Source organism: Bufo bufo, chromosome 2 (assembly GCF_905171765.1).
Source record: "Bufo bufo chromosome 2, aBufBuf1.1, whole genome shotgun sequence".
Lineage (NCBI taxonomy): Eukaryota > Metazoa > Chordata > Amphibia > Anura > Bufonidae > Bufo > Bufo bufo.
Window position 1 is genome coordinate 197389978 of NC_053390.1, and position 14105 is coordinate 197404082.

General features: G+C 41.5%; 1 protein-coding gene across 2 annotated transcripts in view; it reads right to left on the reverse strand.

Annotated features, from left to right (window-relative positions):
- Nucleotides 1–14105, reverse strand: part of SUSD2 (sushi domain containing 2) — a 356375-nt gene that overhangs the window by 228337 nt on the left and 113933 nt on the right. For both annotated transcript variants that reach the window (XM_040416013.1, XM_040416014.1), the window contains exons 3-5: nucleotides 9443–9594; nucleotides 8730–8897; nucleotides 1945–2119 (exon numbers count right to left, since the gene is read on the reverse strand). In XM_040416013.1, the coding sequence (XP_040271947.1) occupies nucleotides 1945–2119; nucleotides 8730–8897; nucleotides 9443–9594 (495 nt within the window). The remainder of the gene's footprint in view (nucleotides 1–1944; nucleotides 2120–8729; nucleotides 8898–9442; nucleotides 9595–14105) is intronic.

Below are 14105 nucleotides of genomic sequence, written 5' to 3' on the forward strand. Positions count from 1 at the left end.
AAAAGCTATAAAGTCATGGCCCTATGGGGTCTCACTTCGACCTAATTTGCAGTCCATAGCCTGTTGTCAGGCAAGATGCCTTCCAGGTAACAGAAATTCAGAAGATGGTTCACAGGAAATGGGGTAATGTCAGAGATACAGTAGCTGAGATTGTGAGGCCGATGAAACATCTGCTTCTACACTGCTTCTGAGCATCACAGCAGCCTCATGTATGTCTTTAAGTGTTCTGTGTCCAGAGCAGAAAACAAACATAGTGGAAAGTAAGGGAAACAACATCACACCAGTATAGTGGTGGTAGAATTAACAGACGGGAGACACCTCCTGATTCTGAGTAAAATAGATCTAGCTGTGCAGCTGAAACAGGGGAAAAAAACAAAAAAACAAAACCACATTCAATACTATACACCCACATATCACTGCTGAAGCCTTGTATACAAACAGTGGGAAGAGGACAAGAACTGCAGTGCAGAGAACTTCTGGGGAGATATATAAAGCAGATAACCCCTTTTACCCATCACTAACTATCAATACGTCTTTTGACAGTGATCACTAAGGGGCCTTAGGCTGGCAGTCACCTTTTTATGGCAGCCGACTCTAAGTGCTGTACGGGTCTCCCATGGATCGAAGAGCAGACACTCAGCTCTATCATGACAGTCGGCTCCTGCTCTAACATCCTAGATTGGCAGAAGCACTAATCCCAATCATTTAACCCCTTAGATGCCATTGTCAAATAGCAACCATGGCATATAAGTGGGTTCAGAAGGAGGGGGCTCCCTCTGTCACCTATCATAATCTCTGCAAATCATATTGCAGGTGTCGATGTCCAATGAAGATCCCCAGGACTGCCCTCAGTTCTATCAAAGGCACAGCCTAATAGATTGCCTGTCAGTTTCAACTTACAGCATAGTACACTGCGCTACATGAGTAGTACAGTATACTATGTGAGCGTCAAGGGATTGCATGCCAAAAATCCCCTTGCCGAACTAAGACATTTTAAAATTAAGAATTACATAAACTATTATAAAATAAAAAAATTCTCCACGATAAACCACACACACATTTCCATCATTTAATGGAAAAAAATGAAAAAATTAAATCCCCTCCTCCATCATGTAATTGAACCTGAACAGTGAACGCCAAAAAACTGATATCAATGAAAACAGCAAGTTGTAACACAGCCAAATACAAGTAAAAATAAAAAAGTTGTTGCATCTAAAAATCCAAAAAAATATGGTATACTTAGTATATTTGGTATAGGTCATACTAAAACTATTTGCCCTTTATTTCTATTCCTCCACAAACAAAGGTAATAAAAGTTAATTAGTGATTAGATGTACCACAAAATTGTGCTACTAAAAAAGACAGCTTGTTCTACAAAATACATCGAAGGAAAAATAAAGAAGTTATGGCTCTTGAAATATTTGGCCCAAAACAGGTTGGCCACTAAGGGGTTAAAGTACAATAGATGTGAAGAGGGTTTTCAAAACCCAATATACCCATACCAGTAAATAATTAACATGGAATTCAGAGCATGCTACAGATTTTTACTTGAAGATGCAGATTTTTACTTCGATTTACAGCCAAATTAATGGCAGAAAAAGTACACTACATCCACATTTTCAGCCACAAGGTGGCACAAGGAGGCATAAATATGCAATTGGCCTGAACTACAAATTTTTCATAGTATTTTCATCAGAAAACATTGTATTTATACTGATAAATCTGCCCTAAGAGTTTATATACAGATATACATAAGTCCTTTAAATGAGGTTGTAGAAATAGCAGTGTAATAAGATGCGAAAAATGAAGTACAAACAGAAAGTTTATTGAGTAATATCATGATATTGAGAAATATTTGCCTAATATCTTAATGCAAGGGCATCCAGTGAAAGTTTTCCTCCTTTGTATAGCTATGACTCGCTAAAGAAAAAATTCATAAATTACCTCTCTCCTTCCTTTTGGTTACTTGCACTGATCCTTAACATTCCCACTTCCCAGTGATCATATGGAGATTGTGCAGGAACTGGAGTGAAAGTGAAGTTGCCATTGTTGGGGTGAGCTACCTCCAACGTGTAGAGGTAAGTCCAGTCAGCCTCCCATGTTTCAGAGTATGGAATTCCTGGAAAGGCGGGATAAGCAGTATGGAGTTATGTTATCATGCTTTCATGCTTGTGATGTATATTTTAGCAAAATTGAAAATAGAAAAATAGCAAAAAGGGGAGATTCAACAGGAATTCATTACTGTCATACTGATAGGTGCTTTGGTACTTTTATCGCTATGGGTATATCAATGCAAAATGGCAACCCTATGGCTTTAATAGACGTACACTAAAGAGCAAATTTTTTAAAATGTATTTTACAAATATCTGGATGACTTTGGATAATATTCAAAAATAATTTACTACTCATGGGGTAGGTTGGGAAACCAGTTATGTAATTTAAAACATTTCCACATTGAGTGCTACAATAGATCTCACAGATCCCTCTATTAATATACGTTTCATTATATTGTAAATAAAGTATAAATATTAAAGTGTGCCTCCACCAGGAAAACTAAATTATAGTACAAGAATTTGACATATAATAATTTTTCTATATCAATGTATTAGGAAACTTTGCTGTTAACACACAGCATGGACCAGTCACATTATGCCTAGGAGCCGTCCGCTCCCTGCTTCACTGTTCTGCTGATCTCCAGCGCTCCCCCCTCACGCTGCACATCATACTGCCGGCTGTGTGGGAAAAGCGCTGAAAGCCCGGGAATCAGCCTCCTGCACAGCCAGCAGCGCGATGTGTATGTGTGTGAGCATGTCAAGCTGCTGGATGTGCTGATCATCAGGGAAGCAGGGAAGTATTTGTGTTTTTTTTCTTTTCATGGAGCAGGGGAGGCCAAAGGGGGGCCACAAGGAGGACATAACTTCTGTCAGGGGACAAAAAAGTTGACATAACTACACTGAGTGGGCACATATCTGGGCATAACTACAGTGAGGGGTCACAAAAGTGGGCATAACTACAGTATGGGGTACAAACTGTGGGCATACCTACTGTGAGGGGCACAAAGATGGGCATACCTACTTTGAGGAGCACAAAGGTAGGCATAACTACTGTGAGGAGGCACAAAGATAGGCATATCTGCTGTGAGGGGCACAAAGATGGGCATAACTACTGAGACAGGCACAAAGGTAGGCATAACTACTGTGAGGGGGCACAAAGGTGAGTATAACTACTGTGAGGGGGCACAAAGGTTAGCATAACTACTGTGAGGGGGCACAAAGATAAGCATAACTACTGTGAGGGCGCACAAAGATGAGCATAACTACTGTGAGGGGGAACAAAGGTGAGCATAACTACTGTGAGGAACACAAAGGTGGGCATAACTACTGTGAAGGGGTGCAAAGTTGGGCATCACTACTGGGAAGGGCACAAAGGTGGGCATAACTACAGTGAGGGGCCGCAAGGAGGACATAACTATTGTGAAGGGGCTACAAGATGGGCATAACTATTGTGAGGGGACACAATGTGGGCATTTATGCTGTAAAGGAGGCACAATGTGGGAAAAACTACTATGAGGGGGGCACAATGTGAGCATTTATGCTGTAAATGGGGCACAATGTGGGCATAATTACCATGAGGGGGCACAATGTGGGCATAAGTACTGTGTGATAGCACTATGGGGAAATGCCCTAGATTACCCTGTTATACATTTGGATGGCTCGGTCTTCCAGGGCCAGCACAGAGCCCCCTCATACTGTAGTTATTTACCAGGTACAGTCACCATCCCTTCCTTATGTGATTATTCTTTTTCCTCTATCACCACAGGGACCTTGTTCCGGATCCAGTGGACATCATGCCGATGGCAGCGACACTCTGGATGAGGTAGGGACAGTTGGTTCTTTCATTTATTGCAAGGAGTATTGGTACCACCATGTACCCTATGATAGATTTTATAAGATGGGACTGGGTGAGTGTAGTTATGCACTGGGCGGAGTTAGAAAACTGGCTTAGTGCAAAACAAAATTTGTAAAAAGAAAACGGTTCCCTTTTTATGTAAATTTGAGTGACATGGGGGGGGGGGGGGGACCTGAATCCTTGCCCTGGGTGAAGGAAAGCCTAGCTACACCTCTGTGTTCTGTACTATGGGCTGCACTTTAATTAGATAGCATCTCGCTCTGTTTGCCAGGTTTGTCTTTAGGGAGAGGTAGGATCCAGCATTGTATCACCAAATATATTTAGAAAGAGCTAGGCTGGCAAACATGTGGGGCACTATGGGGGTATAATTGAGGTGTGGGGGCACCACTGTTATTGCCCTCCTTTGGCCTTTTAAGAAGTTTGGAGGTACTATATGCTACAACGCTTCTTACAATGCTGTAGACCTACATTTACCAACCTGTGGGTCTCCAGGTGTTGCAAAACGACATCTCTCATTATGCCCTGACAGCCTGCAACCATCACAGTATGATGGAAGTTGTAGTTTTGCAACAGCTGGAAAGCCACAGTGTGTTAAACGCAGTATTGTAAGAAGTGATGTAGTAAAATGAAAGTTGTGGGAGGAGAAGCAGTGCCCCAGCAGTTACAGTTACATTAGTGTGTACAGTCATGGCCAAAAGTTTTGAGAATTACATAAATATTGGAAATTGTAAAAGTTGCTGCTTAAGTTTTTATAATAGCAATTTGCATATACTCCAGAATGTTATGAAGAGTGATCAGATGAATTGCATAGTCCTTCTTTGCCATGAAAATTAACTTAATCCCAAAAAAACCTTTCCACTGCATTTCATTGCTGTCATTAAAGGACCTGCTGAGATCATTTCAGTAATCGTCTTGTTAACTCAGGTGAGAATGTTGACGAGCACAAGGCTGGAGATCATTATGTCAGGCTGATTGGTTTAAAATGGCAGACTTGACATGTTAAAAGGAGGGTGGTGCTTGAAATCATTGTTCTTCCATTGTTAACCATGGTGACCTGCAAAGAAACGCGTGCAGCCATCATTGCGTTGCATAAAAATGGCTTCACAGGCAAGGATATTGTGGCTACTAAGATTGCACCTCAATCAACAATTTATAGGATCATCAAGAACTTCAAGGAAAGAGGTTCAATTCTTGTTAAGAAGGCTTCAGGGCGTCCTAGAAAGTCCAGCAAGCGCCAGGATCGTCTCCTAAAGAGGATTCAGCTGCGGGATCAGAGTGCCACCAGTGCAGAGCTTGCTCAGGAATGACAGCAGGCAGGTGTGAGCGCATCTGCACGCACAGTGAGGCGAAGACTTTTGGAAGATGGCCTGGTGTCAAGAAGGGCAGCAAAGAAGCCACTTCTCTCCAAAAAAAACATCAGGGACAGATTGATCTTCTGCAGAAAGTATGGTGAATGGACTGCTGAGGACTGGGGCAAAGTCATATTCTCCGATGAAGCCTCTTTCCAATTGTTTGGGGCATCTGGAAAAAGGCTTGTCTGGAGAAGAAAAGGTGAGCGCTACCATCAGTCCTGTGTCATGCCAACAGTAAAGCATCCTGAGACCATTCATGTGTGGGGTTGCTTCTCATCCAAGGGAGTGGGCTCACTCACAATTTTGCCCAAAAACACAGCCATGAATAAAGAATGGTACCAAAACACCCTCCAACAGCAACTTCTTCCAACAATCCAACAACAGTTTGGTGAAGAACAATGCATTTTCCAGCACGATGGAGCACCGTGCCATAAGGCAAAAGTGATAACTAAGTGGCTCGGGAACCAAAACGTTGACATTTTGGGTCCATGGCCTGGAAACTCCCCAGATCTTAATCCCATTGAGAACTTGAGGTTAATCCTGAAGAGGCGGGTGGACAAACAAAAACCCACTAATTCTGACAAACTCCAAGAAGTGATTATGAAAGAATGGGTTGCTATCAGTCAGGAATTGGCCCAGAAGTTGATTGAGAGCATGCCCAGTCGAATTGCAGAGGTCCTGAAAAAGAAGGGCCAACACTGCAAATACTGACTCTTTGCATAAATGTCATGTAATTGTCGATAAAAGCCTTTGAAACGTATGAAGTGCGTGTAATTATATTTCACTACATCACAGAAACAACTGAAACAAAGATCTAAAAGCAGTTTAGCAGCAAACTTTGTGAAAACTAATATTTGTGTCATTCTCAAAACTTTTGGCCACGACTGTACATTGTAGTGCATGCTGCATAACACGATCCCTATTGGATGAACTTGACAACCCCCAATATTTTAAGGTGGATCACCAAGAGTTAATGCATTATGACTGTGACTGTTAACACTGCTTCATCTGTATGTACCAAGATTCCTTGAGATCCATCAAAGTATGTAGGAGCCTATGAAGAACCAACATACAAACAAACGAACAAAGTTTCACTTTTATATACAGTATATAGATAATCTCTATATAGCGCCAACATATGCTGTAGCTCTCTGCAAACCAGAAAGTATATGTATGGACAAAATGAGACATAGCATGTTAATAAACCAAACATCAATTAAAGTAGTTGTCTGGGATTTGTATATTGATGCACTATCCTCAGGTCACCAATATCTGTTCAGTGGGTGTTCAACACCTGGCACCCCCGCCAATCAGCTGTTTGAAGAGACCATAGCACTCTGGTGAGCGCTGCGGCCTCCTTGCAGCTTACAAGGCACGGCACCATACATTGTATAGTTACTGTGCTTAGTATTGCAGCCAGGAGTTGGACCCTGTAAAAGAAATTAACTAGTTAATCAACAGGAACTGTGCTAATTGTACTTAATTGTTAAGTATTCTCCATTTTTAAGTCTGTATGCTTAAATTTCTGTTTGGTTACCATGTAATTAGGAGTCATAAAGAGCAGGATGTTTGTAGACTGCAAGGAAAGAGGAACTGATGAAGTCAGCAATATTTTATTATTTCAGTATGTGTTAAACAGCATCTATTTTGTCTACTTCTTCCACATATCATTAAATTAAGTAATATATGTGTTTTCTTTAATTTGTTTTACAACTTTTATGTATAAGGAATTTTGATTCTGCTGTGCAACTAGGGAACTGATGAAATAGCACGATATTGATAAATGTAGAATAGGAGCAGTTTGCAATATTTTGAATCATGTGCTTGTATGTAATGTCTAGATGTATTTTTCCTTTATACTATTATGCTTCTGATTGGTTGCTTTAATAAATGCTTCTAATTTGTTGTATTGAAATTAGTTTGTAAGGGGGTACCCCCCAGGCTTAGTTAATAAAAAAAAATTGCACAGGCTACGCCTGGCAGAGAATCCATTACGCAGTGAAATTTTTTTTGATGCTTAGGCCAGACAACTTGCCTTGGCACAGGGGAAGACCGTTAACCAATTTGAATCCCATAGACAAGCGAGGTGTAGTCCCCTAGTCCCTAATTGCAGCAACAGACCCCCCATCGATCAGATGTTAATAGCCTATTCTGAGGATAGGCCATCAATATATAAATCCCATGCAACCTCTTTAAAACAAGAGGAGTGAGGGCCCTGCTCTTGTACAATTGTACAATGGTCCAGCAATCTTAACTAGTCACCAGCCAGTATCAGTAGTGCTTATAAGTGCATGGAGTGCGGTAGAAACTGCTGGATGAAAAATCTGAGGAATAATGTTAAAGGGGGGAGAATAGAGAGGAGTTGTGGAGAAGTATTTGATTAGGGGATGCAATAAGCCACCCTAAAAGAGATGTGTTTTTAGGGAGAACCTAAAACTATGGAAGTTGGAAATTAACTTAAAGGGAACCTGTCACCAGTTTTATGGTGTCCTAACTAAGGGCAACATAAATAAGTGACTGATTCTCTTAGAAAAATGTTGGGTCACTTTCTTTAATTGACCCAGTCAATCTGCCAACATCTTGTATTGAAAAGCTCCAGCTCATAATGATGAGTCCTGAATATTCCTGAGCTCCTGACTCTTCCCGCCTACCTGCTGCTGATTGACAGTTATTTTGCATATGAATCAGCAGCAGGTGGGCAGGGGAGTGGTTATATCTCTGAATTAAAAAAACGCTGGACTCACTGACATCACGCTGGACTCAAATCAGCTCATTAGCATGCGGCATGTGGCATCTTTGTGTGTATATTATGAGGTAACCATCTGTCACACCAGTAAGTAAATACATCTAAGGCACTTTTTAGTAGTAAATGATTGTATATAATTAGTTAGATTATAATCAAATATCCACATGACAGGTTCCCTTTAATTGCTTGGGGTAGGGTATTCCAGAGAACTTGGTGTAGCTTGAGAGAAGTGTTGAAGATGGAAGTCAGAGTTTCAGATTAGAGTGGATATTAGTAAAAAATCATTGGGGGGGGGGGACAGCACTGTGGATAGCTTTGTGGTTGACAGTGATAAGTTTAAATTGAATCCTATACTCTATAGGTAATCAGTGCAGTGACTGGTGCAGGGTGGATCCATCATATTAGGGGTTAGACAGATAGATGAGCCTGGCTGCTGCATTCAATATAGACTGGAGAGACTTCCTTAAGGAGAAGACTTGGCCTGAAAGAATCCCAGGCTCATCTGCTTCCTAGAGTCCCTTACTGTTAGGAGGAGAAGACTATGCAACTCCTCCTGTATGTGGCTGTGTTAGTGAGTGAGATTTGGTCTGTATCCCAGAGGTAGGATAAGGGTCTCCACCAACCAGTGACTATATTTTAATACATTATCTGCAAAGCAAGCAATAAATATTCATACGTTATATCTGACAATAGAGCATGCATGGATAGCATCGTGACCTCACCTGTTTCATTATAGCTCCAAACCTCAATACGGACATGTTGAGCTGGAAGAGTCCTGGGATTCCAGGTCATTGTGAGAGTGCCATTATATCCAGGAGTTCCATAATATTGCCATGTTTTTGACTCAACCAATTGGCTCTTTTCATCCTCAGAAACTTTGCTGTGATGAACTGAAAATCAAAAGCAAACACTAATCATGCATAGAAGAATATTGTTATTATTAACACTCATAATAATCAGATCTCAACATTGATAATAATTATAATAATAATAATACTGTAAAGGGAAATGGTCACTTTGCAGCCTAAAAGTGCAGGAGGAACTGATCAGATTAATATTTAGTTTTATGGGAAAAGATTATGGATAAAATAATTTATTTAAATCCCTGCTGTAGGTTAAGAAGTCCATTAGGCGGGTCTACTCTGATTGCCATCTATCAGTGTGTGCATACACACTAAGTAGGACCGCCCACTGGACCCCTAAGTCTGCAATGATTAGGGAATAATTCATTTGATGGCAAGAAAAAAATAGATATTTTAAATCTATTGGCAAAAATGCCCAAAAACTTTAAAACATTTAAGAAAATTTTTGAAGAATGTTGTCAAAATTTCTTGATAGATAATTTTAAACCAAACCAATTCTGGTCTCATCTGCCTTCGGCCATCTTATTCCACGTCTCTGTATGGGGGTTATATTTTGCTTTACAGCATCTTACCTGCTAGCCAAGTGCCAGAAGGAAACGAGCTGGATACTCCACTGAATAGCAATGTAAATGGGACATGGCCAGTCTGAAATAGCAGTGGAGAAATGCAGTGAGCATTTCCAAGTTCAGTAACATAACCCTGAGTATCAGTTTCATTGTTGAATCTGAAAGTAGAAAAAAAAATCTATTAGGAATTACCCTTTTCATTTTTCACTTCCTGCCTTTCTGGGGCCATAATTTTTTTACTTTTCAGTTCACATAGCTCAGGGGTGTCCAAACTTTTTTCGAGGAGGGCCAGATTTGATAAAGTGAACATGTGCGAGGGCCGACCATTTTGCCCAACATTCTTTGAACCATTAAAATTACATGCAAATTAACTATTTTATGCAAATGTTATTGCAAACGGCATACCTTTCATTTTGTGACTTGGATGACAAATCTAAACAGGTGTTAAATCACTCTGCCTTCAATATAAAAAACAGGAGGCAGAAATATGTCGGAAACAGTACATTACAAGGTTGTCTGTTAACTTTTAAATTCCAAAAATGTGAACAGGAACATAACACCAAGTATGCACATATGTTCAAATATATTTATAACTGATTGACCAACTGACATTGAAGGGAACCTGTTATCAACTTTATTCCGCCCATACTATACTAAAGGCAGAATAAAGTAGAGACAGGTGATTTGATTTCAGGGGTCTGTCATTTATAAGTTAAAAGTAAGTGGTTGCCGAGAACCAACATCACAATCATTGCAGACTGGGCCTGGAAAAGAGTCACGGCCACCTGAGAAGAGTCCTGGTTATTCATGAATTCCTGCTCTCCTGCCCACCTGCTGATGACTGACAGGCTTCTACCTAGTTTTCCCCCTTTCTCTCTAGGAGAGAACTGCCAATCATCAGCAGATGGGTGGGGAGAGCAGGAGTTTATGAATAACCAGGACTCTTCTCAGGTGGCCGTGACTCTTTTCAAGGCCTGGGCTGCAATGATTATGATGCTGGTTCTCAGCAACCACTTACTTTCAGCTCATGAGTGACACACCGCTGAAATCAGCATTTCTGTCACTAATTTATGCTGCCCTCAGTGAGATTAGCATAAAGTTGATGACAGGTTCCCTTTAACTGAGATTTTACAATGTATTCATCTCAACTGAAAAAAATCTTGCCTGCACTAATGTGAAGGGTGAAACTGAGATCTGGACTGCAGCAGATAGGCTAGATCTGGTTCAAAGGCTGTGGTTTTGATGCGCAATATATCACGCAAGTGAGAGTCACTTAGTCTTGTCCGCATGCGATTCTTGTTAAGGTTCATAACAGAGAATGTCTTCTCACACAAATATGTTGAGCCAAACAAGCTCAGCATTTTCTTTGCCAATGTTCGAATCTCTTTAAAACGGCTCTTTCACAAGAGAGAGCTGTTAGTGCCGACTGCGTAACTCACTGTCACAATGCAGGTCAATGAGCTCGAGCTGCAGCTGATCTGGAGCATTGTCGGGGTCAACAGAGAATGGAGAGGAGAAAAGGGTGATCCCCTTTTCAATAGCTGAAAAATCTTGAAAGCGCCGTCTAAACTCCCCAGCAGGAGATACGATGTCTGCTGCATACCTGCTCGTTTGTGCACTGATATCATCCTGTGGAAAACTGTTCATTATTTCCTGCAACGCTGAAAAATGAATGGTATTGGGCGGTGTTTGTGCCAAATGCTTTTGGAAAAGTTGCAGCTTTGTTCCAAAGGCTTTGAGGTGTGAATAAAGCTGGTTTACCGCTGCATCTTTGCCCTGAAGACTCGTGTTCAGTACATTCAGATGCTTTGTTATGTCGACTAGAAACCCTAAATCAGCCAGCCAAATAGGATCAGATAGTTCTCGCATCGGTTGTCCCTTTGTTTCCAAGAATTCTCCAATTTCTTTTCTGAGAGTAGAAACGCTGCAGTGCAGACCCTCGACTGAGCCATCTTACATCGTTATGATATAAAACATCTTCGTATTCAGCCTGGATATCCAGTAGAAACTGTTTAAACTGGCGGTGGCACAGGGCTCTAGAGCGAATAAAATTAATGGTCTTTAGCACCAGTTTCATAACATGGTCATATTTGAGATGTTTAGCACAGAGAACTTGTTGATGAATGATACAATGCAGTTTAATAGCTTTGCCTCCTTCTTCGATCACCTTGTTACAGATTAGGGTTGATAATCCACTTCGTTCACCAGCCATGGCAGGTGCCCCATCAGTAATTATCCCAGTAACTTTGTTCCAAGGCAGTTTCATGTCATCTATGGCAGAACTAACAGAAACAAATAAATCTGTTCCTCTTGTTTGGTCCTTAAGGCTCTGGAGGTCAAGTAGCTCTTCAGTCACATTCATTTCATCGTCCACCCCTCTCAGAAAAATCAGCAACTGAGCTGTGTCGGAGAGGTCCGTGCTTTCATCACAGGCTATTGAAAAGAAGTCAAAATCAACGCCTTTTGACGTTAACTGTCTCTTAATATCTGATGAAATTTCTTCTACTCTCCGTGCTACAGTGTTACGAGCCAGGCAAATTTTGGAAAACTCTGACTTCTTCTCAGGACAGATATTTTGCACCATTTTCATAACGCATTCTTTAATAAAGTCACCCTCAGCAAAAGATTTGCAATTTTTAGCAATTAACGTTGCCACCTCGTAGCTAGCCCTTGTGGCATTTTCATCTGACTCACGTGCTCTTGTAAAAAATCGCTGTTGTGACATTAAAACAGCTTCAAGTTGCTTCACCTTGTCACTGCGGTCGTGCCCTGTTAGCTTGACGTATGTGCTGTGTCTCGACTGGTAGTGTCTCTTGACATTAAATTCCTTATTAACAGCCACAGTCTCTTGGCATATTAGACAAACACAGTGATTCCGTATTTCAGTGAAAAAATATTCCACTTTCCACCTGTCCTGGAAGCGGCATCCCTCACTGTCAACTTTTCGTTTCTTATTTGTAGTTGCCATTATAAAAATTGGCCAGATGGGGAGAAGTTATTTGTAGAGAGTACTAGGAGCACAATCAGATAATCAGATTCTAGCCCAGTGACGTATAGTGAGGGGTTAATGAAGGGTATGACAGCTTGCTACCACTGATTCGGATTATGCCCCCTTTTCTGCTTTAGTTCACAGCCCAGCCTGCAAGTGTGTTTTTTTTTTCCTCAATAGACTCAAATAGGCTCAATAGCCCTTATGGTCGCTCTGGCCTTGTGGCTGTAATTGTGGAGGCGCAGGGAGAAGGAAAGGCGACGTTAATTGGTGATGACTTTGATTGTTATGTTTGGACCTGGAACTCAGCGCTAGAACGCAGCCAGAAATGTTTTAATAAATTTTTTCTTCTACATTTGGGACCTTCACACTGTATAAATGTCCTCTGGGGGTAATGTGACCGTGGAGGTAGGAGACCTCAACAAACTGCAACTTAATCGATTACAATTCTATGTTATGTGCAGTATGACCGATATTCTGGCCTTACAAGAGAAGAAAAGCCGAGATCTTGCGATGTCCGAGATCTCGTGACATCTGAGATTTGGGGTTTCCTTCTCCCTGAGCCCAAATCCTGCGAGATCTCGGACGTTGTGAGATCTCGGCTTTCCTTTTCTGTGAAGGCAAAGACCAAATCTAGCGTGATCTTGGACGTCGCCGCGAGATTTGGCCTTTGCTGATGCAGCCTCTTCCTGTGAAGCTGTGGGCTCCCGGTGAGTAGCTGGTGGTGACAGGTGAGAGAGGCCGGGGGCCGGAATACCAACGATTTAATCAAACCTCTGGGGGGCCGTTTTACTCCGGACCGCGGGCCGCAATTGGCCCGCGGGCCGGACTTTGGACATGCCTGACATAGCTGTATGAGGACTTGTTTTTTGTGGGACAAGTTGTACTTTCTAATGCCAAGTGCACATGCAACAGGTCAGCCAGTTTTATAGTACAAATCTGCTGACAGATGCCCTTTAAGGGGTTAAGTTAGATGAAGATAATGTCCAATACTAGATAAAAAAGCAATAATAAAATGGATTTTGCATTTATATTCCTCACCATAATCCAGATCCCATTTTGCTGTCAGTGAATGGAAACATTCTTCTTCACACCCTGAGACTGAAACCCTACATGGACTTAGGCTACTTTCACATTGGCGTTTTTTGCGAATCCGTCATGGATCTGCAAAAACGCTTCCATACAATAATACAACCGCATGCATCCATCATGAACAGATCCGATTGTATTGTGTCCTCTATAGGCATGACGGATCCGTCTTAAACACCATTGAAAGTCAATAGGGGACGGATCTGTTTTCTATTGTGTCAGAGAAAACATATCCGTCCCCATTGACTTACATTCTGTGTCAGATTCGCCTTGCTCCACACTACATCGCGGACAGAAAAACGCTGCTTGCAGCCAGGGGTGTTGCTAGGGTCTGAAAACATCCAGGGCAAAAGCCCCCTGTGTTGAAATTGCACATTAAAGCCATGCTTAAAGGCATGCTTAAAGGCATGTTCTGGTTTACGCAAATGAAGTGCAGTGCTGCAGACTGCAGTCATTATATAATACAACATTCGGTAACTTTCCAATATCTGTTATGTTTCATTTCCTCACCACTGCAGAAATCTTTGCTTGGGCCCTTTAATATTGATGGGAGTGGACCCTGGGCAACCAAACAGATCATCCCCCCCACCA